General features: G+C 35.3%; 1 protein-coding gene across 1 annotated transcript in view; it reads right to left on the reverse strand.

The window, feature by feature from the left end:
- The window catches only part of DNAJC1 (DnaJ heat shock protein family (Hsp40) member C1), a 107,033-nt gene that overhangs the window by 37,808 nt on the left and 45,650 nt on the right, over nt 1–23,575 (reverse strand). The window contains exons 5-8 of the mRNA XM_041408617.1: nt 23,284–23,381; nt 22,130–22,223; nt 12,579–12,669; nt 2,782–2,948 (exon numbers count right to left, since the gene is read on the reverse strand). Of these exons, the coding sequence (XP_041264551.1) occupies nt 2,782–2,948; nt 12,579–12,669; nt 22,130–22,223; nt 23,284–23,381 (450 nt within the window). The remainder of the gene's footprint in view (nt 1–2,781; nt 2,949–12,578; nt 12,670–22,129; nt 22,224–23,283; nt 23,382–23,575) is intronic.

Here is a 23,575-nt window from a genome sequence, read left to right on the forward strand (position 1 = left end):
CCCTCTCTAGAGTCCCATTACTGCATTTCCATGCTCTCAAATACAACTGAGTCAGCTCCATTTCCAATAGATCGAGTTCAAGAAGAGGATAGATGGAAAGGTTTCATAAATGACATAGGTAACATGCTCTTGGTATGTGCCTCCATCTACATGTGTTCCCAAATCTGAATTTAAGCATCCTGGCTGCAAAGCAAATTGAGTATTTCTTTCTCTCTGAATTTATGCAAGGCAGTAAGTCATAATAAATTATTGTAATTTTACCTAAAACAAAACTGGAATGGACTGGAAAAGCATTGTATCCCATTATTTCCACATTGCCCCCCTTTTCTGTGATCTAAAATTCCAATTATTTCATCTTCCCTCATAAATATGATTTTCTAAATTTATTTTTACTTTTCACCTAGTCTTTCTGTTAAGTATTTTTTTAAAGTAAAATTAAAACTATACAAAAAAGTTACTAAAGGTGGATGGATCACTGCTACACAGAAATACAGAAAAATTATCTCTCTTTTCTGCAATACTGATATTATCCATCTCCCAATAGCTTTCTTTCTTTTATTATTTAATTTAATTTTCAGTTCTAACTAAAGAGTAACAACATGGCAAGACTAGCTCCTTATGGACATACACTCAGTGTATTCTGAAATTTGGGCAGAAGAATAACTTTACAATGCTATAAGCATGTCTTCATCCAGCTACGTAACCTTATAAAAAAAAAGGGAAAACATTCCTCTTTCTCCTTCCCTTGGTAGAAGCTAAGAAGGAAGCTCTTCTCTACAGCCTATTCTTTATCTACTTCAATACTTAAATCTTATGGAAGCAGTAATAAAAAAGAAAAAATCATAAGGAAAAAAAGAACTCAGAGTATTCAAAAAGAATAAATCAACCTAAGAACTAAACATAATCTAATCTTTCTATCAAATTAGGCACTTTGCACCATACAGCATTTCCAAAACACTAGTTCTTGGATTATAGGCACCTCTAAAGTACAAATATCAACAGTGCAGAGCAGTTGATGAGCAACATTAAATTACTGTAATTGTCTATACTTGGGATGCCAATTAGCAGGGAAAACAACTCCACTTCTTACTCCTGGAAGGATGACAAAGCAATGTACTACTTTATCAAGCTACTTTGATGTTGTCTGGTACATAGTCCACAACCCTGAGGTACCACAGAAGACAAAGGAAAAAAGAAGCTAATAGGCTTCCTTATAAGTGAAGAATGACAATCCCAAGAAAAGATCTGATAGCAAAATGATTTATGACAGAGTAACTTTTTCCTAAAGCAAGCAGAACTGAGAGATGGACGTTACACACCACTTGGTTTCACGTCCATGCTAGAGGCCGAAAAGGGATGCTGACCCAGTTCACATCCATGATGTGATGAACAATATGTATTTCTAAAATGGAAAATGTGTCAAGTGACAGTTAGGAACAATTCACTTCTGGTACAATCATTTTCCCAGTGAGCTTATTACAAATCATATGACACAGCCCTTCTCCTGTTAGATACAAATGGCTCCTATAGGCTTCTGGAGCCAGTGACATACATTCTCCATTTCTTTTTGCAGTTCATAAATCTGTTTTCCTCCACAACTGTATTAAATGTTCATGTTGTATTGTGGTAACATATTAGCTGTCAAGCAAAGGAAGCAGAACTCATCACAGTCTGTTCAGGTCAAACACTTTACCTAGACAGCATACCTACACACTGCCTGGTTGTCCCTAAAATGTTAACCCTTTTTGTAACAGAATTATTTTTAAAATACACTAATTTATCAAAGCAATAAGATGCAATACTGAACATCCAGATGAAAGTGCAGAAAACCAAGTCAGTTCCGTTGAAGACATCTGGAAGGACCTACAACCAGTTCTCCTAGCACCGTCTCTGAAGACAACTTCTATATATTTTGTTAGGAGGTTTAAATTTATAGATGGAATAGGCCCAGTCTTATTAAATTTCTGCATTTTCATGGAAAAATCAAAGACAGCCTCAGTTTCTGTCAGAGGGGAAGATGAGTTTGGGGATCTAGATGATCAAGCATGCAACCAACCCAGCTTTGCTTCGAACATACCCTTCTCACCTGTTTTCCAAGGAAGGCAGATTTTCAAGACAGCGGACTAATTTACAATGTTTATTCTCAGTTCCAACACGAAGATTATACATTTTCAAGCTAGTATGATTCATAAAATTTACCAGAACACAATTATACTAACTGCCACTAGGAACCCTTATCTCTGAGTAGAAAGAACCTTAACAATAGGCGTAAACTGAATTGTTAGAACTGTTCCATCCATCAGATAAAATGCACAAAGTATGTAATCGGTTCTGCAATCACAAGACAATATATCTGCATACTACAAAGGTTCCCTCTTTTCCCTTTGCTTTTCTTTTAACAGAGAAAAATTTATATTTGCTAGCAAAATGTTATTAACTGCAATTAAGAGAAAGAACCAAGCCTCATGCAACTTGACAGCATTATGTTCTACTAATTTATAGTGAACAAGAATAGTATTTATATGAGAAACCATAGAGAGCTTTCATGTGGCTTAATCAACGACATCTTATTATAACAACATTTCCAGTATCATTACACAAATTACACTGAACATTAATATAATTCTTTCTGTTATATCTCTGTCAGACAATTAATATGTCCCTACACTTTAACGGTATATGAATATTGTGGTAATATACATACAATATTTGTTTTCCTGAGAGGCAAGTAAATGAATCAACATTTAAAATATATAACAACATGAAAGATTTTGAACCTACCTTCTTTTTCTGGGTTCTGTTCCTGCCTCCCAACCAATCATCCATCTGCTCCTCAATCTCTTCAATTGAAGCTCCATGATCATAAGATGGTATATACACACTTGATTCCAGGGCTGTGTATACAGGGAATTCCAATTTTGGTTTCTTGACTTTAGGCTTCTTCTCTTCTATACAAAAGTAAAACAGAAGAAAAAGTAATGCTACTAGTACTGCAGGCATGCATAATTCAGAAGCAGGTTTAGCTCCCCATCTCTTAATCCTATCTTAAAATTTCTACTGAGGAAGTGCCTTTAATTTATTTGTTAAAAAGAGAATCAGAATTTTGCATAATAATTTTATTTTTATTAGAAGTAAATAGCAATGCACCCACTTAGCCCCTCTTCCATCTGAACTATGCCAGAAAGGGCCAGATGAGTTAGCTCTTGTTACTGCTACACCACTTGGCAAAGAAGATTAGTACAGGCAAAAGCACAGGAGCTGTTAAAAGATTCTGAAGCCCAGCCAGCTTCAGACAAATTGGCAATGGCAGAAAGGTGAATTTTAGACAAATCTGTACTACTTTATGGTCAGCTATGCTAAGCAGAAGCTTCTGAGCCAAGAGATGGCTTCTCTATGGTCAGATTTCTCCAACCACAAATAGCTCTGTTCTAGCACTTACACATTTAGGAAGATTTAGATGTTGGACCTCATTTCTAACACTGATTACTGTTTTCTGCTATTTCTGCCCTTCAGATGGTATTAAATGAGAGTAGCAAACTCATGGGAAAGAAAGGAAGAAAGAATCACAATAACCTAAACCTCAGCATCTAAAAATGCCTCCACTGTATAAGATGATCTCAAAAGTAAGATTTAAAATGGACAATTGACAGAACTTTAGAAAAAACAAGATGAAGAGCAGAAAGACTCTTGAACACTCAGAAAGCATCCAGAAACCTCAGGTGTGCCCAGTAGCACTCTTCTGGCTTTTCCTCTTGTTTTCAAAATATGCTGTATTCACAACGACTAAATGTTCCTAAACTGAAAGAGCTGATCTAATACTCCACTGCAATCAAGAAGGAAGTTCTACACTTGACTCCACCTTTTCATTCTCCACTGCGTATCTTTGTGCTCCTCTCTCTCCTATTGTTTCTACAATCACACAATCACTCAAACTACTTCAATTTACTAAGCAAGTAGAAAACTGCTCTTAATACTCAAACAAACGGAAAAAAAATCCATTTGGAAAAAAATCCATTAAAGCTGGTGGGTTAGGAAAAGAAGAACCACACTTGCCTGATCAGCTTATCTGCCTTTGCAATCATGCCCTAATTCTTAAGAGGAGAAAAATCTGATTTTCATGAAACCTCTAAAAAATTCCTAAAGAGGACAGAGGACCGTTCCCTACAGACTCCGAAGCAGAATTTCTTTTCCTAATAGTATTTGTGCAGAAACAGCACAGTGAAAAGACTCTGCAGATTTGACAAACCCTAGGAACTGAGTACTTAAGAAAGCAACAAAGGGATGGAGAACTGTTCCAAGTCCAAAATGAACAGAAAAGTCACACAGATCTTGAAAGTTAACAGGATGACAAACGAGCTTTTAAACTTTTCACTGTACATTGTTCAGAGACTTGTTTTTACAAAGAATCTTTAACTTTACCTGTCAAATTTCAATAAATGAAATATTAAGCTAAAATTTGGATGTGGATTTCTTTTAGTATCCCTCTGTAGGGATGTGTAGAAAATATAATGAAATGACAGATACTCCTCAAAATTAAGCGAAAATTCGAAAGTGTAATACCACATTTGTCTCACTATGCAGACATTAGTAAAGAAAACACAATTTTTTTTTAATTTTAAAAGGTAAATTTTATAATCAAATCAGATATATTAAATATTACCTCATTTTACTCCAAAATTGCCACGAATAACATCTTCTAGAATCTGTTAAGATTTGTTTGGATAAGTAACAATAGCTTTATCAGCTCTTCATTGCAAACACTGATACCAGCAAAAATATTTTAGGAAGTTAATTTCAATGACAATTTTCACCACCTTATTTCAATCCCTTAGAATAATCAAGCACACTCTGTGTGTTCACTTGGAATTACTTAACAGTGGAGACACCCCATGACAGCTGGCTTTTCCTGAATCTTGCACCCCATCAGCTACTGCTTATTAATTTTCCCCATTAAAATATGCAGATAGTTAAAGCCTGACTGCTTCTAACCAACAATTTAAAATGAAGAGCATCACCTGAAATAGGTCATCTAGGCTCTTGCTGTAGTTTTGGAAGTAATTCTGCAACTATTTCCAGAGGACACTGTGCTCCACTTTAAAATGAGGTATCAAAGACAGTATCTAGGCTTTCTTCAGGCAGTTAAGTGACAGAGGAAGACCTAACATTGATAAGACACCCTGCTGTTTGCTGACTATCAAAGGAACACCTAGAGAAGATGGCTGTACAACCTCAAACAAGCACTCAACCAGAATTAAAAAAACCTTATCTCTACAGTCTCCCATGTGTATACAAAAAGATGAAGGAATTCAGCATACCTCTTGATACCACAATGACTGTCATATTGAATTAAAAAAAAAAAATTGAAGTCACAGCACCTTTGACATAGGGCTCCCAATAACCTACCAAGAACAGTTTCACCTCAGAATTTTCAAAGCCACTTTTTAGAACAGGAAAGCACATAAAAGCAGTTTAATGGTAATATTTTAAAGTATTTTAGACAGAGCAATTTCAGAAGTTATGTTTAATGCTATGAAGCCTCAAATTAAGGCAGCCAAGCACTGCTGCTCTTTCAGGTGAGTATCAAGAAAGCAAAACAGACCACTGGAATTATTTCCCCCAAACAACAGAAGTCCACAGGAGATACTCAGGAAGAAAACCTCCCTCCTTCATGTTATCTTTTCCCTATCAGGAATTCAATTGGCAGCCTAAAAGACACTTCTGACCTGACCAGGCACTTTGAGCTGAAGAGAATATGGATCAGGTTTTCCAAATACTAGATGATGCCTAGACAGCTGAATCCTGTATCTGCTAAGGCTTGACAGACAGCCAGGAAGCTGGGGCAGCTGCCCACCACCATAACCTAAAGTAAGGATGTGTTTGATCATGCTGACAGTAGTGACAACTGCAGCTGTGATTCAGAGTTTTGAAACACAAGTGTTCCCTTAATATTTAGTGTCATTTTCTAATGGTGCTGGTTTAGGCCATCTACTATAAAAGAACAGATTTTAAAAAGACATTTTTCTTCACCAGTCTCAAATATTGTTTTAATATTGTTATACAAACCTAACTAAAATGCAGGAAAAACATACAGAAAAGATTTCCTAGGTTCCTCTCAGTTCTGTGACAGCGAGCTCAGTATCTGCTGGAGACCCAGTCAGACCACAGTGCCCCATGTGGGCACCAATATCCAGCAAACCTTCACTATAACCAGAGTTACTGGCACTCATACACTAAACACAGGGGAGAGAAAACAATCTTGGTAAAAAAGAGCCTGACTTCAACAGGGTAAACTAAAAGCTTACTCTCATTACTATTTTCTGGGAAGATAATGTACTTTAATTGCTAAACTACAGTGTAGTAACTTTTTTAGTCTATTAAATAGAATTAAGAAAACAAATGGAATTTGTTTTTTGTGCATATGGAACTCAAGATCATAAGCATAATGGAAATTGTTTGATATCTACCAATCCAAAGTCAACTGATCAGTATTTTACATGACTCATAACTTTTAGAGAGTTCTAGTCTTTAGCAGAAGGAATTTTGTTTTTTCATTTCCTGAATTCCTACTGCAAAACCCCTAATTTTCTACAAGTATTTTCCACCTTTAGAACTATTAAGTTCTTTATCAGAAGAATAAAATTGAATGTGTATTTAACAACTTAAGAATTAAAAAAGGAGAGATGCAGTTATATCCCCTATGTTTGAACAGCATATAAACACACCTATCACTGGAATACCCAGACATTACAGATAACAATTAGCTAACTCCCCAAAAGTACAAAATTCTATGTTTCTAAAGGCCTCCAATACTATTCTTCCACTGGTTCTACATTTTACTAGTTTATGGTGCCATGATCTGAGTTTTGAAGTCTAATAAATTATTTGCAGGTAATTAGACACTTGCTCATTAGTTCTTCTACCTTGTTACTACATTAATTTTATCACTGGCAGAATTAATAGTATCTAGCTAATGGTTATTTGCTTTAAGATATATAATGCATTAAGATACTGTCAGATAAGGAATCTGCTAGACTTTATGGACCAAGTGCCATGTAATAAAACAGTGAAGTTTTTTCCATAACAAGTATCAGAGGTCCTGCATTTTGAAACTTTCAGAAAAAATCATATTGATTTTACACGTTAGCTGATCTAAACATAAAGAACTCAGAGAATTTTTCCACAAAAAAAAAGCACAACTGCTTCATAGAGGAAGAAATAAAACCAAAACTAAGCATTGAACTTCTGCAAAGAAATTTAGACATATAAAGTTATAGCTCTCTCTCCGCAAGGCTTCTAAGCTCTAAGCATGAGAAAGAATTCACAGAAAATACAGTCAAAAAAAGACAGTGATATCTTGAAAATCAAAGGGACAAATTGCCTGATATCCCATGCATTAGAGTAAGCATGAAATGACCACCACAAAAAGGTAGACAGCAAACATCTTTTGGGCAAATCAGTAAGATACTGCAGCGAGATCTCTTTTTTCAACACAGTTCACTTACCTATGTAATTATGAAAAACAACCAAAGCATTTGTAGCATTAAAATTTGTTGAAAACATGACAAGCAAGAGAAAAATTCACTTACACGTACAGTAACACAGTCAGACAGAACACAAAGAACCCAGAAGTCTGGAAAAAAAATTGTACTAAGGTTTTGACAGTCTATTGAGAAAATGGAGCAAATTACGTTCAATATCAATGAAAATATGGGGCAAACACACATATGCTTAAAAAAGGGTACACATTTCAATACTCAACATCAATGGGATTATATGAATATAACAAGAATCAGAGACATATACATCTTCTATACTGGGACATACCAGCTAGTTTATTTTTGAGCAAACTGACTAAAGACATGCTCAAGGATGAATGCATCCCCAGCTACAAAAAACTTCTCACAAGCTACAGCTTTTGATGACTTTCATCTTTTTTTCTGAAGATCTACCCTTCCAAAAACTTCCAATTCCCCCAAAATACAAAAGGTTTAGAAACAAGGCTTCAATATTTGAGCATTAATTTGCCTTCAAACAAAAACATAATGAAGCATGCATGCCTCTCTCAAATGAGCCTCATGCACTGCATTTTTGCAGAATATTTTACATAAAGTCTAAAGCAAGTTTTGTGGGGAGAGGTGTCATACAAGCCTAGTTGAAACAACTGGGAAAAACACACAAGCCTGAAAGTTCAAAATTATTTCAGCAGGCCTGCCAAAACAATCAGCGAAATGGATGATACATAGTTTGCCATAATTAGGCTTCAGAGGTAACAATTAAGTGATCAGAACATTCACACCCACACCAACCAAAAAAGCATGCATTGCATAAATTAATTTTCTCTGAACCTGTCAGCAAATCATTACTGAGCAGCCATATCAACGCAGCATTTTGGCAGAGATTAATACTAAACACAATTACCCAATATATTTATCAATTATTTGGAAGAAAAGTAACCTTCAGCAGAGTGCTAGATGCTATAAATTTATTCCAAATGGTTTACATTGAAGAGGAAAGCACAAGAAGAAGTAGGAATATGGACTTGCTGGTAGTCTGGGACCAATCAAATCAGAAGTGCTTTTGAAAATTACATAGTTAATGACCTTATGCCACATCTGCACTTGGAAGGGACCTCGGGCAAGGAACCTTTGATATCAGGGCTTGCAGTTATGGTGGGCAAGCAATCTGAAATGAGCTATCAGAACAATTGGAACGAATGTAACCTATGATTCTGTAATAACCACAGAAGAAACATGATTTCATAATCAGAAGACAACAAACTTTAGAACACTATATACAAACCCAGGGCCCAATACTTCTAAATACATTGCAAAACTAAATTGAGTACAGAAGATCCACAGAAATTAAGGGATAAAGAAAGGCTTTGTGTTAAGAAAACCTGCAGATAAATAAGATTTTTTTAGGCACAGACATGCTGATAACGAATAATTGAAAGCCAAACCTAATTCATACTGAAATTAGGATATAACTATACAATAGCAAAATTAATTATCTGAACAAACCATGAAGAACAGAAGGCATCTCAAGGTTTACTGATCAGTGCTGTATCTTGAGTAATAAGGAGGTGCAAAGCTGAAGTGCACGACTGGTACAAGTCAAGTAGGACAAGACGGGAGAATCAGTATTTTGCACTAATTTTCACCTGTAAGAGTCTGAAATAAACCCATTGTACTAAATGACCTAATGATGTCTCCTATCCCTGGGTTTCATGAAACAATATAAAAAGCTTTGCAAGCAGCATGCTGTATTCTAAGCCATCAGGAAAGGGCGACCAACCAAGCCTAACCAAACGTGATCAAATGCATTAAAGGTTTCACTACAGCTCTGGATGTCTGGTAGCAGGCACTTGGGTAAGAGTGTTGTAAGACCCTGTGGAGAGACAGAAACACCACATCACAAAAGCCCGACACAGAAAGGCAGCTCATCAAGCAGCCACAGGGCTCGTAATTTTATACTTCAGTTAAAGCTTGAAATATGGGGGTAAAGAAAAAGCAGAAAACCCCACATACTATTCAACATGGTTTATAACTAGAAACAGAACAGTTTCCTGCCATAGATTGTTCCAGATGTCTTGTACATCATGGCAAGAATTCTGGATTCAAAATGCAAATATATTTCCTAACTGGGATGCCAGTGAAGAGTTCACCTGCAATACTTAGCAGGCAACCTTTTTTTAAAATGACATATTTTAAAAATAAATTTAAGTTTTCACACCAAATGTCAGGGAAAACAAACTTAGAAGAACAGAAAGTAAGAGAACTGCCAAGGCTAAGTATAAAGAAAGAAAAATAGATGTGTTTCCCCCAAAATGGATGTCATTGAAAGAAGTACTCCATGCAAAAACAGCTTGAGAGCTGCTAGAATTTGTCCTGATAGCTACTCAAACCTTGCCATTTAAATTTACAACTGAGTGATCTGTCCTGATTGCATGCCTATGTCATCTTAGTTTAATAATGCCCATTCAGTGCAGTTAACACCTAGTGTACTTTGCATCCCATGGCTACGAGGAACAGGGCTATCCATTGGGAAAGAACCACTCCCTGATGCAGGGATCACACACGTGACATGACCGAAGAGGGAGAAGTTGGAAGAAAGTTTATTAATTAAAGCACTTCCATTTAAAAATAAAACTTTGTGTTCTTACATCTAAATGTGAAAAATGCATCAGAAAATGTAACACAAACTTTTTCTACTTTTGTGCCTAAAATACACAGCTCTCTGTAATTCCTACAAAACCCTACTTCCTAGAAAGCTAAGACTGTATTATAAGTTGCTCTATTTTTGTAAGGCAAAGTTGCTATATTTTATTAAGGCAGTAATGGCAGTTTTGGATGGATTGATAAGACACACTGCAAAAGTGCCAGAAAAATAAATCAAAAGTGCATAATATTAACTTACCAAGAAATTAAGAACCAAAAATAGAACTTTATTGACATCTCAATACTATCCTCTCTTTCCTGTTCAGCAAACTACATTTTCCTCCTCCAGTACCTTACTCTGGTTTTAGTTCAAGCTGCCTACAGAATACTGCACAGTTTCAGCAGGAAAGCAGAGACAAGGGGGCAAACTAGCAATTAGGGCATGAAAAAAACAAGCACTGTAAAACAGCTACTGCTAATCAGCATGAGATATATGTTTACTCAATTAAATAGACAGAACTTTTATTATGACCTCGCATCCCAGAGACAGTGTCTAAAATTAAGAATAGGGGCAACCAAAATGCACATTTGGTGATTTACAACCTTTCTATGCTAATTGTGATGTGACAATGCAGACAACATAATGAAATAAGCAAATTTAGCAGATGTTTTGCATGCAAGCTTCAGTTAAAAATGATAGATTTTTTTTTGCCTACGGTAACATGGATGCATCTCTTGTTTCTCTTGGGAGTCTTACTTATTAGAAAAAAGGTAACTGACAGCTCATTCTGCTGCTCAGCTATAGAACTGCTATGGCTGACCAAATAATTCCATGCCAAATCTCAAACTTTGCTAATTACAGGTGGTGATTCTCAATCCTGCCTGCTCCCTGCCAGCAAGCCTGTGAGGGGAGGGCAGGATGCCAGCCAGTGAGACTGGTGAGGACTGGCCCCTGCTCACACGAGTGACACTGGGGCACCTGGCAGACATGGCAGTCACGCCGTGGGGCACCCAGCAGCATGACAGGGGACAGGGTGGTGCTTCTGCGAGAGGTCAGGGGTGACTTGGAAGGCCACACCTTGCGCCTCTCAGGGGTGGGCACTGCTACTGGAGGTAACAACAAAAAAGTGACTCTCACAACAACACACCTGGCAGCAGAGAAATACTTACAACTTCACATGTGGCCTTTCAGTGACACACAGGAACATCATATGATGTTAATAACCTTACACTTTCATTTGCACTTCTGTTTGCAAAAATTAGTCCTTTTAAAACTCACAGTAGTTCACAGGCTTCAATGAGGAATGCATGCCAGCTATTTTGAACAATAGTAATACATTACTATCTGACAATTTAACAAGTTTTTAATAACCCGAGTCAAGACCCTTTTCAAGGACCCATTTTGAGGTAGGTATCTCAAACATAATGGCAGGCCTTCCTAACAAGCATTAAATGCACTACTTTGCTAGATTTGGCCTGGGTCCATGATGCTCACTGAGATGCTGAATGTTATCCATTTTCCCAAAATAGATTCAGCTACTGATAAGTTGGGAATTATTGCTGGAACTGGATCTCTTCACTGATTTTACAAAAATAAGCTATTTTGTAAATATAAAGAATGCAGCTGTATTTTAAGTACCTAAAGGCTTATGCTTACTCCAAGCTACTAAATTATCACAAAGCACTCAATGCATTTGTCAGAATAAAGAAACTTAAAAGCATGCACTTAAGTACAGTAAATAAAGCAAACATGCACATACAAACATGGACAAAAAACTGTTAAAACTGTCTTCAGAAGAGGGTAGGTTTAATCATTGTCAAAAGCAAATAACTGAAAGAAGAAAAGGAAAAGTCACCTATAATTATTCTGAATGCTTTATTAAAGGAAATGTTAATTGCCTTCTCTGGTCTTTTATAAGAGTATAAAAACTTTAAAGTATTTATTTGAACAATAGCACAAAACCATCTCTGAAGTCTGCATCCATCCTTTGGAAAATCAAATCATTGTCACTTTCTATCACAAAAATCAACTCAAAATGAACAAAAGAATTATTAAACACATTATTAAAAAATATTTACAAACAATGAGAATACAAAAATGTTCAAACTCCCAAGAGGTCACTCCTGAAAATGTATAGTACATTTGAGATCTTCCCCTCCCATAAAGCAACATTTCTAGCAAGGTATGTTCTTCTTGCTACAGTCTAACTGATCACCTGAGTTGTATGTTTCTATAGGAGCAAACCAGCAGCCTACTGCAAAATTAGCCACAAAATTAAAAGCTTATTTAAATTTAACAGCAGTAGAGGAATATATAAAGTATGTACTTTAGAAGATTAGAAAGTGTTCGTTCATATACATCCAATGTAGAAGGTATATTGTATTACATCTTTGTTTATTAAGACAGTGGTAAAAACTCACTCTGAAGTGTTTCAAGTTCAGCCTTAGCCAGGGCATCTTCTTTCTCCTTCATTTTTGTTTCTTTATATTCTACATATAATTGTCTGGCATCCTTTAAGAAAACGTTGCAATGGCATTAGCATCCTTATACAAACAAGTAATTGCAATGGCTCTGTTTTAAGTTTGCACTTAACCTCACAAAAAAAATTAAGATATATTTGTTTCCTTCAGTTACAGCAATTTTCAGTCTAAAACATAGAACTTCTGTAATAAAGACTCAAATGCAATAGTGTTGATATTACAGACTATGATGCTCATTGACAACCTGAAAAGCAAAATGGTTAGAGAAACTACATACAACTTTGTAGAAACCAAGCACCCACTTTGCTCAAATCAGCAATCTGGAAGTTGAAGGGAGAAAGATGTTTTTAATTAGTGTAGTGTGCACAGGGACAAACAAAGGCAATTGCCAGGCAGCAATCACCTTAATGTGAACTCATTAAGGTAACACTAACTGCATGTGCCAACTTGTTCTCCTTTTTTTTTTAAAACCAACTTCTACATTGCTATTAAAGTGCTGAAAATACACTTTTTTTTTTCTCCAAGGATTAGGTTCTAATCTGAAATCTATAAAGCAAATGTACACATAAAACTAGAAGTCCCGTCACACATACACCACAATAATGTACACCTTTCCAAAATCTGATGAGTTATTACAGATTTCTGTTGAAAGCTTTCCAATAAGAACAACCAGATTGCTGAAGAGTTTCCTTATTCTCACCAGTTTAAGAGACTTCTATATTCATCCAAAAACAAGGAATCCATAATACAAATGCTGAAATAGAGAAATTGTTATTTATCTTTATCAAGCATGCAGAATGTCTATTGTATTACACAAAAATTAATTATAGTATTAAATAGACCTAATCTTAGATATTTTTTACCCAAAAATACTTTTTGGTATTATTACACTAACAGTACCACTTTTTACAGATAAAGGGTAACTTAAATTTCAATGCAGAATGACTGTAAAATGGTAGTAAATATTTTTTATCATTTCAACTATATTTAAACAAAACCTAGTGCCATCAACATGAAACAAGACACCTTAAGAAATCTCGAAAAGAAAAATCTGAGCTAAGCAGTCATTATCGCTGACTCTAACGGTAGAAATCATCCCATTCTCCTTGCAAAGATACAACAGTTGTTGTTCTTCATGTTACACCTGCATCTACCCTTTCAAAGCTACTTGAAGGAGGCTGGAAAGCACCTGTCAGGAATCGTGACCAAGCTCTGAGCAGAACTTTGTAGTGGTTTGGAGACATCTCATTGATAAGGTCAAGATGTTTGAAGAAGAACTCTGACAAATTCCCACAAAAAAATCAGTAAAGGTCCACCTCCTTCCAAAACACCTCTTCTCACTATTTTTTTTGCCTTTTTTTTTTTCTTTTTTTTTTTTTTTCATAGGTACAGGAAATAGCAAGTTTTGGTGTTTTATTTCCCAGTTTTACGTAGGAAATCTCTGCACACAAAAGTAATCTTAAAGGGTTTACATAACTTTTTGCTTCTGGAACATTACAGAAGAGACTGTTTCACATGCTAATACTTTTAGGATTGGGAAACAGGGTTTTTTAAAGTAGAGTTGTGGCTAAAAAAAAGTGTAGTTACAGGAGGATCAGCATTGACGGCAGATATGTAGGCTTTGAGGAGACATATTTGAATAACAAAATTAGTATCAGCACTGGTTCTCTATTTGGTTTACCTGAAATAAGAATTCCCTACCACACTGGAAACTTTCCTTGTACTCTCAAGGTTTGGCCTACTTGAAAAATTAAGAAACACAGACACAAATGCAATAGTCCATTTCTGCTGAGTTTGAGACATTTGGGTTGCGGCATACACAGGACTCAGACTTATGGATATCCAAAAACCACTTTTGTTTAAGGCTATGATTTCAAAATGGCTACAATTAACTGGCATTTAAATTTAACCCATTTGACACTGAAAGCCAATATTTGATGCTAAATTCTGGTGTAAAATCCATTATTGCTTGTGGGATCTCCAGACAGCAGGCACTAGGGGGTAACTGTCAATCTCTCCAGCACGTCAATCACAGAACAATTGGAAATGTGGCTCAGATGAAAATGAGACACAATAGCTGAACAACAAAGAAAACTAGTCAGAAGCACGTAAATGAAATATGGTAGTATTGTTGCTTTATAGATACAGAATGGATTATCACTACAAATGGAGTAATATGCAGGTAACAAAGGCAGCATCAGTCTTTTATCTTATCAGTAAGATTATTATGGCTAGTACCATAATAACAAAAAAGAAGGGGAAACTACACACTTTAAAGCATACACAAATGTATACATATAAAGAAAATCACAGAAGAAAACAACAAAAAGCTTAACTCAAAATGGATTTTGAAGATTTGAAAATCAAATCTTTCCCATAAAAAAATAAGAACGGCTCTACAGGTTGTAAAGAAAAATTAAAAGGCATACCTGAGTGAAGGCTTTAACCACAGACACAAATTTTATGTGTATTAGACCTTATAGCTCAAAATAAAAAAACACTGGAAAACCATTTAACATAGAAGTTCTTTGAAGAAAAGTTCTGCCTTAATGTAAATAAGCCCTTTCAATTAATTCTTCATTAGCTTTCAATCAGTATAAACAGGAATATTTGTTTTCAAGAATATTCCGTTTTGGTAGTGTATGTATTTCAAAATAGATTTATGCTCATATTTTTTGCTTTTCCAAAGTGATAAATTTAAGCAGTCGTTTTGTCTCAATACAAGCATTTTAGGGCCCTAAAGACACTGACAATACAGATACAGTCTCTTCCAATCTAATGTTCCTTCCCAATGGTTCAGTAACAATTTTATATCTCAAAACATCAACATTTTAAAGTTAATGTATTCTTCACCTTCAAGACATAATAGACATAAGAAAAATAATATTTTCGTACTTCTGGGGTGAAAAGATACAGAGAAAAGAGAAACAAATACAAAGCTTGGAACAGTTCTAACTAAAACTCCACCTTACCTAATCAGAAATATGTTCTCATTTGCAGGAATTTAAGACATTTTTTAAAAAAACACCAAAACAAATACATTATTTCTTCTCACTACTAAAGTGGTATAACATGTAATTAGTTAAGCATAAAGAATAAAGAAGAGGGCTGATATATGCTGGTTTATTATATTATAAATTCAAATATGTACTTTCCAAAAAGGAACAGAATGAAAAAAAGAATGTATTTGAAATGCGAAATTCTGCTATTAGTATATCTAAGTTATATTTAAACTGCCATATATAAGAAAATCCTGAGACTACCATCTTATTTAATCACAAATAAGAATGAAGAACACTGAAAAATTCTTGAAAATATAGTTTTTCTCTTTGTATCACTATCATCTCATATTATTAAATTGAGATTGCCCAGACAAATCTGAGCCTGAGTTATGTAGAAATACAGAAATTCCTGATACTGACCTTTCAAGGATTTCTTTCATTTGTTTGTTTTAGGGTTTGAGGTCTTGGTTGGGGTTTTAGGTTCTTTTAAATCAAGAAATACAGCATTTATTCAAACTGTACTAATTCTATAAGTAAAAACTTCCATTCTGAGTAAGACTCAGTCATTTTGGTTTCTCCTTGATTTTTGCAGAGGGTGATGAGGCTTTGTTGGTTTGTTTGCTTTGTGGTTTTTGGGTTTTTGTTGTTTGGGTATTTTCCCCTCCAGTAAATATTAAATCCTCCTGGCTTTCTGGTCTACCTCAAAAGAAACTGGAGATTAGGAGAAAGAAAGCAAACAACTTGAAACAACTTGCTGTATGAGAATCTTCATTTCAGATTTTGTGACAGAAACAGCTCACATTTTAGTTCTTCGGGTATGGGACTGACACAAACAAAATTCACACTGATCTGAAAAAAAAATTTCTCACAAGCATACCTAAAGTCAGTATACTGAAATAATTTTCTTTGGACTAATTTTTATTACATAAAAAAATACTTTCATGGAGTTATTGAACCAATTTTTTGTCTTTTTGAGCACAGTATTATTATATGGAATTTATATTAAAGAGAGGAAAAAAAAAGAATTAAATTAAATTTACTCCACCAGCCCTCCTTCAATTTGCTATTTCTATGCAATAAAAATTCCAGCCATTACACCAAAGCAAAAATACTCTTTGGATAGGATTCGGTACTAGTGATATCAAAGTGTTATGGTAAGAAATAATGTTTAAAAAAGAGTTGAACATTATGATTTATACTTTTCTTTGGGCATTTTTACCTTTCTGCCCAAAGGCAATCTAGTAAACAAACAGGAATCGCATTACTTCCTCCTTTATAATCAAAAAATCATGCTTTTCCTGTAGAACAATCCCAGGTGTGGGGAGGCTCTTAGCCGTGCGCAGCCGTGGGCAGTTGTGGCGTGGTTCCCAAGCCTCGGTGCACCATGTGACCAGCAGCTGGCTGTGCCACTGCAGTCTGCTGGGAATTCCATGTGCCCAGTGGTGAGACAAAGGCAGCCAGAAGGGGAAACAGAGGTTAGTGCTGCAAGGCCTCTCTGGGACCCATTTCACAGCCCCTGAAGCCTCAGCAGACCAGCAGCAATAACTGAGAGCCAGTATTGCCTCCTGCACACGAGCTACTCACGCTCATGTGGTAGGACATGTAGACTCACAGTGATACAAAGAAGCTGCCACAGCACAGCAGGCAATTACAAGCAAATTTCTTTACTGTCTTACATTTATTTAAAACCTTTAGTATTTTTGCAGCACATTTTTCCTCCAGAGCCTCAAGCAGTACCCTGTTAGACACAAATTATTTTTGCTCACTTGCATACACCCAGAATACTTGTTTTACCATCCACTCTCCTCTGACCTGCTTCTAAGCTTCTAATTGACCTCAGGGTCAAGAGCTTCATCCTTACTTTGGTTCTCCCAACAGCTGTGAAATAGCAAGAAACAGAGCAAATGGGCAATCACTCGTGCCACACATCCTGCAATTGCTCGCTCCCCACAAATTATACCAACATTGGTGCTGTACAGTAAATTGGAACATGTCAAAACCCTCAAAACCCTGTAAAGCTGGGAAATAGAGAGATATTTAACCTTACTGACTTGAATAAATTTTTTTATTTTATTTTTAAGGCATATGTTATTAAATGCAATAAATTTTGTTTTAATCTCACACAATTTCATAAAAAGTCACATGCGAAGGCAGGAAAAACTCACAAATACATTTGCTGACCTAATCAAACCTTGCTTGGAAGCTAACTTGCCAAAGGAGATGCCCTGCTGGCAAAGCCTCTTGAGTTTAATGACACATTGCCAATCCGTTTAAGGCCAAAGCTGAACCATCTCTAAACAGGTGTTGAATTGTGATCATGGATTAAAAGAAAACCTGAGGAAAAAATGCCAAGAAATTAAACACCTCTGGGTCACTAGTTTGAATCTATTCCAGACTACTAAATCTGCTACAGTAATTACCATCTGGTAGTCTACATAAAAATAAATTACTGGCTTTTTTGTTTTAATTCACTTTATGCTACACAAAGGTCTTTATAAACACAAGTTTCAATTGTAATTGAAAGCTTTGTTGCTAATCTCACTAGGTTATATCCAGTGCAACTATGCACTGAGCTCAAACTGGCTTCTCATTACTGGGGAGCCAGCAGCCTTCTGCGAGGGTGCGTGCTCTACACCTACAGGATTACAATAGAAGAAGGAAACTTTACTTTCTTTACAAGAAATCATTGTCGAAACAAACAAAAATGCTTTCTGCCCCATTACCCTCAGGACAACAGCAGGCTCACAAATCAGCTGGTGTAAAAATAAAGACATTCACTGCTAAACTTCACCACATCAGTGTGGAGGTAAAGTTGACAGGACCACTAAGAAACATGCCTATCTTCTGTTTTCTGAAGGAAAAAAATTGTGAAGAATAATAAAAAGTTGTCTTTTCAAAAAAAACACTTTTTTTTCCTAAGTTGCATGTCCAGACATCCAAAAAAAACCCACCCTCTATTCAGCTGCTTTTGGAATAAACTGCAATTTACTTATGGCAGCTCTCCCTCAAAACGTAAGTACGCTTCACACAACTGACGGTTCTGTATTACATACACAATTTGAACTGAAATTCTTGCACACTACATGCAGCTAGTTTATTTCATTCTAAGAAGAAATTTCAGTTTCAATAAGCATTTTAATTGAGTTTTTGCAGGTTCTTTGCTCCCCCTTTTTTTTTAAAATACATTGCCTTTTTCCAGGTCATTCTTATGAAAGCATTAACTAAAATGTCCTTAGAAACGATTTTCATTCTTTTAAAATTTTTTTCTTATCCTACATTATAAGAATTAAACTTGGTAATAGGCAATGTAATTTACACTCCACTTAATGTTTCCTGTACAGCACACATATTTGATTTATGACACATTTTATGTATTTTTCTCCCTTTGCTTCTTCAAAGAACCTTTAAAATGCTGTTTTCACTCCTAATTTTAACTAAACTCAATGTGTGAATATAAAAATTTAGGCAGTTTCTCTCAAAATACAATTGTCAACAGTTTAAAAAAACTGCTCATTTTCTTAGTTTCTCTCATCCTCCCCTCACACATTTTTCTTCCAATTTCTTGACATAAAATGCTGGCTACAATAAAATGGCATAGGCCATCACAAGGGCATGCAAACAAAGCATTTTTCTTCAGTGAAGGCCCACCTTAATTATTTTAAGTGCCTCCTTCTGAAATCTGACATTTTGAAGGAGGAAGGGAAGTAGGAGAAAGACACTCAATTGGATAAATGAGAGCCAGGCATGAGCAGAAGCTCAGCAACCTGAATCCTCAGACACAGCTGTTGCAAGAAGAATATTCACATTAACTAATAGGGGGAGAGATGGATGCTAGGTAAAAAAAATCAATACAAGAAGGGCTAAGAAGTTTTATTTGTTGCTATTGTTTTTATGCTGTTATGTTCGATTAGTTTTGGGGTTTTTTTAATGAAGTCTACTCCGAGGAAGAACTTGTCTCTGTTACAGGCATGTGCTTCTGTTTTGTTAGTTTGAGGAAACAGTTCAGCTGTTTTACTGGCAGGGCTTTGAAAAACTCAGTGCAGAGCAACATTCAGTTAAAAGCATTGCTAACTCTTCCCCTTTCCTATCCCAAATATGGTTTCTTTATATATGGATGCATTTTTAGAAGTTCATCTACAATTGGATTCATTGCAGCTGAATGACAGATTTTAAAAATGATTTGTTGGTTCTTAAATGACTTGAGAAATAATTTAGATTAAAACAATAAACAATTAAAATCTGTAGCATCCATCCTGATGTCAACCACTTGCAATACGACACGTAACACTACTCAGTATCTGTAGGATTTTTTACTTCTGCCTTAGTGATTTTACTTTTATTAAAAGCATTAAGTGGCCTGAAATCTCAAGCTTGTGTATTACTGAAGAAAAAAGCACTCAATTTAAAACAGGACCTCTGTACCAGGGTATAATCTTACACATAACTTTTTGTACAGTACAGTACAAATAACTTTTTGCTCCATGTTAGTCATTAAGGCAGATCTTGCCAAAATGTTAAATATACATCAAAATCAAAAAGAACCAAGAGGTCTCTCTGTCAAGGTAGTTACAACATACCAGGTACCTTTTCAACTGCCATTTCAGCTGGAAAGGTACCTGGTATGTTGTAACTACCTATATATTGTAACAGCTCCAACGGCTCTTATGCTCTTCAGAAGAGGTGATACTTCTTTAAGCATTGTTAACTAATAAGCAATAAGGCACAATAATTTATTTCAGTCACTTAAGTCCTGAATAGTTTTAAAATTCAAGATTATTTATGGTTTGGTGCATTTTAACTCATGTAACTAGCAGGTCACATGAAACGACAACAAAACAAACCCTGCAGTTAAGCAGTAGTGTCATTTGTAAATGGGTCCATTTACTCTAGAACCCCTATCTCTTTCCTTCCTCTTTGCTTCAAAGTCCTCCTGCTCTGAATTCCTCTACAACATGCTTCCCCTGCCACCAAATCCCTGCTTGACGTCTCCAATACTCCAGGAGTTACCGGACAGCTTTTTTCCCAGTACTATTAATTTAATGGAATAGGAACCCAAACAAGGCTTAAGTTCTACAAAGCATGAAACATCATTTTGTTGTAATTTTTTTTCTGCCAATTCTGACATAGGAGCTGCTTTTTGAACCACAAACCTGAAACCTGCTATACTGATATAACACTATCTTAATATCATAAAAATTATAAGAAGCCATAAGAAGACCTAATTTTCAATTATTCACTATTCTTACTATATTTGTGTGTGATTTTTAAAAATTTTCCAATTAAAGCAAAAGGGAAAGTACTATAATTATGAGTGAAGTTTCAAAAATGCAGCAACAAAGTTTGCTGATCCTAATTATTTTCTATCTGACTCACCTTGATGAGGAATGAACATCAAAGCTTAATTTGGACACAACAGTTGATTAAGCATAATCAACTTGCTTTACAAACTCGTAAAAATAAAGGTTTTTTTAATAAAACAGCTCCAAAGTTTCGATCAAAATTTTAAGAGAAAGAGAGAGAGATTAACTTTGGCTCTGTTTGTAGGAAAAGCTAAAGGCTATAAAAATGGATTCTCGAAGATCAGGCATTATTGTATTTATAACTTTTACATGGGTTTAAATAAGAGAGTGGGAATTATAACTATAGCCTTTTTTCTAGCTTGAACAGAGACAAAATCCAAACACTGATGCCATTTGTACTACTTATACTTTCAAAACAATACTCAATATTTCTGCAAACCAAAGAAAAATCGATCTCACATTGCCTGATCCATATTACCAGTGACAAAGGTATTAAAAACAAAATACTGTATTTAAGGAAGATGCAAAGAAAGAGCAGGTGATATTAAAAAAGTTATTCTGGTAACTAATCTGACAATACTTCCATTGGTTGAATGCCAGCTAGATTTTACAGTTGATAGTGTTAGATTAAAACACAATTAACTATGAGCAAGCCTGCCACATTGATGTTTCTAAATTACAACCATACCTTTGTTATTTTACTTCAGCAATTTCAGGTATCAGGTATCCAGTGAATTAGAGAAAGGAACTCCATCATAAAAAGTAATTTCACTGTTACCCCAAATTTAAATGGCATATTAAAATTTGCTACGAAAGTACGGCATTTGCTGATTTGAGATTAAAGTATTTTTGTTAACATCACTTAAACATTGGTATTTCTAATTAGACGAATATACATCCATCTCCCCCACCCCTCTCAAATAATTTATTCTGGCAGTTTTGCCTAACAGAAACTGCTTCCCTCGCTCATTAAGATTAATATGCATTTAAAATACATTCATATTTCCATGAACTTTTGATATCAAATTTGCCTCCAAAGAGTACTTTCTTTACATATATATATATATGTACGTATACGCTATGTGTTTGAGCCAAAAAATTGATTAAGAACAAGTGCTACACATCTGATTATGCATAATAACACCATCAAGAAAAATTAAGTAACACAATTTAACATCATTACTGTTACCTGGAATAACTGAGGTAAAGCTTTCACTGTGAGACAGAACCATATTCCCAGCTTGCATGGAAGTAAGTCATGCCAATGTGGTTTGTCCAGTACCCTGCAGTCAAATAAAATTGTAGGTTTTTCATTATTGCCACACAATCTCAAAGCCAGAACTTTCCCATTATCCTTTAAGATGATTAGCACTCATCAACTCCCATAAAAATGTCTGACTACATAATAATAAAGATACATTTTAAAAATTTAATTCAAAATATTTAACAGCTACCTTCTAATAATTTCTGTATTTTGATCTTCTAAAAGGACTTTTCTTCAAGAAAATAAATTCATAAGCCACATAATCACTTTAGTTTAAATAAAAAACCAAACCAAAAAACCACTCAAGCTTCAACCAAGTGTTCACAAGTGCTGACAAGCAGATATGAAGACTGTAGCATAAACAAAACAATACATAAAAATTAATGTCATTTGCAGTTCACTGGAGCATTACTCACTGATGTCATCAAGAAAGACGACAGGCAGAATGGTCTCTGATCTCCATCCCTCATTGATCCAGTTCATGCCCCTGCTGTGTGAACTATTTAAACCCTTTATTTCTTTCTATGAATCAATAGAAGAAATAGTGGTATCTTTTGGAGTGTCCTGAAAGTCACTATTTCCTTATGTGTTCCTTGACAAACAATGTGTTAGAAGCCTTTACCAACACACTCATTTTTAAGTTAATCAGATAAAAAGCATTTAATCAGACAAGCATTAAAACCCCATAAGAACTCCTTGCTTGGAACAGAAAAAAATTAAAGCTCAAATAAATTGAAATTTGTTAACTGTAATCAAAGGCAAAAACCCTTAAAGAGGAAAAAAGTTCTAAAATCTCCTAAAATCAACTTGTAAAAATAATACCCTTTTATAAGACAGAAGCCTTTAATTCAGCCTTAATCTTTCAATTATTATTGATCTGCTGAATAAACACCACGTGTTGATTTATCCAAACCTGAAAACACATCTACACTGGCACACTTTATATCAGCAATGGCTGTTACTACAAATACAGTTGTTTTTCTCAGAGTATTTCAAAGATGCAAAAAGAAAATGAGAGAAGTGAATCAGTAGCCAACAGAATGTTTTAAAATGCACAAAACAAGAGAGTTCTTTCCCACCTTTCATTTTTGTCTAGAGCAGCAAGTTTGGTTTCATCTGTACTCCTGCCGCCTGTTTTTTTCTTCTTTTCCCTCTTTTTTCTGCTAAGCAGTTCATCCTTGATGTAGAAAGAACTATGGTTACAGGTTATCATTAGCATGTAAACCACAAATGTTACTGGGACTCTTCTGTGAAGGGTAAACACTAGAGTAGCATTTATGCAAATGTATCTGGGGTCCTACATGATTAAGTAAAATGATCTATCTTAACAATAACTGTTGCCATGGTATCCAGTCTTTAAACACACATGAA

The sequence above is a fragment of the Onychostruthus taczanowskii genome, unplaced genomic scaffold (genome assembly GCF_017590055.1).
Source record: "Onychostruthus taczanowskii isolate IOZ18803 unplaced genomic scaffold, ASM1759005v1 scaffold3, whole genome shotgun sequence".
Lineage (NCBI taxonomy): Eukaryota > Metazoa > Chordata > Aves > Passeriformes > Passeridae > Onychostruthus > Onychostruthus taczanowskii.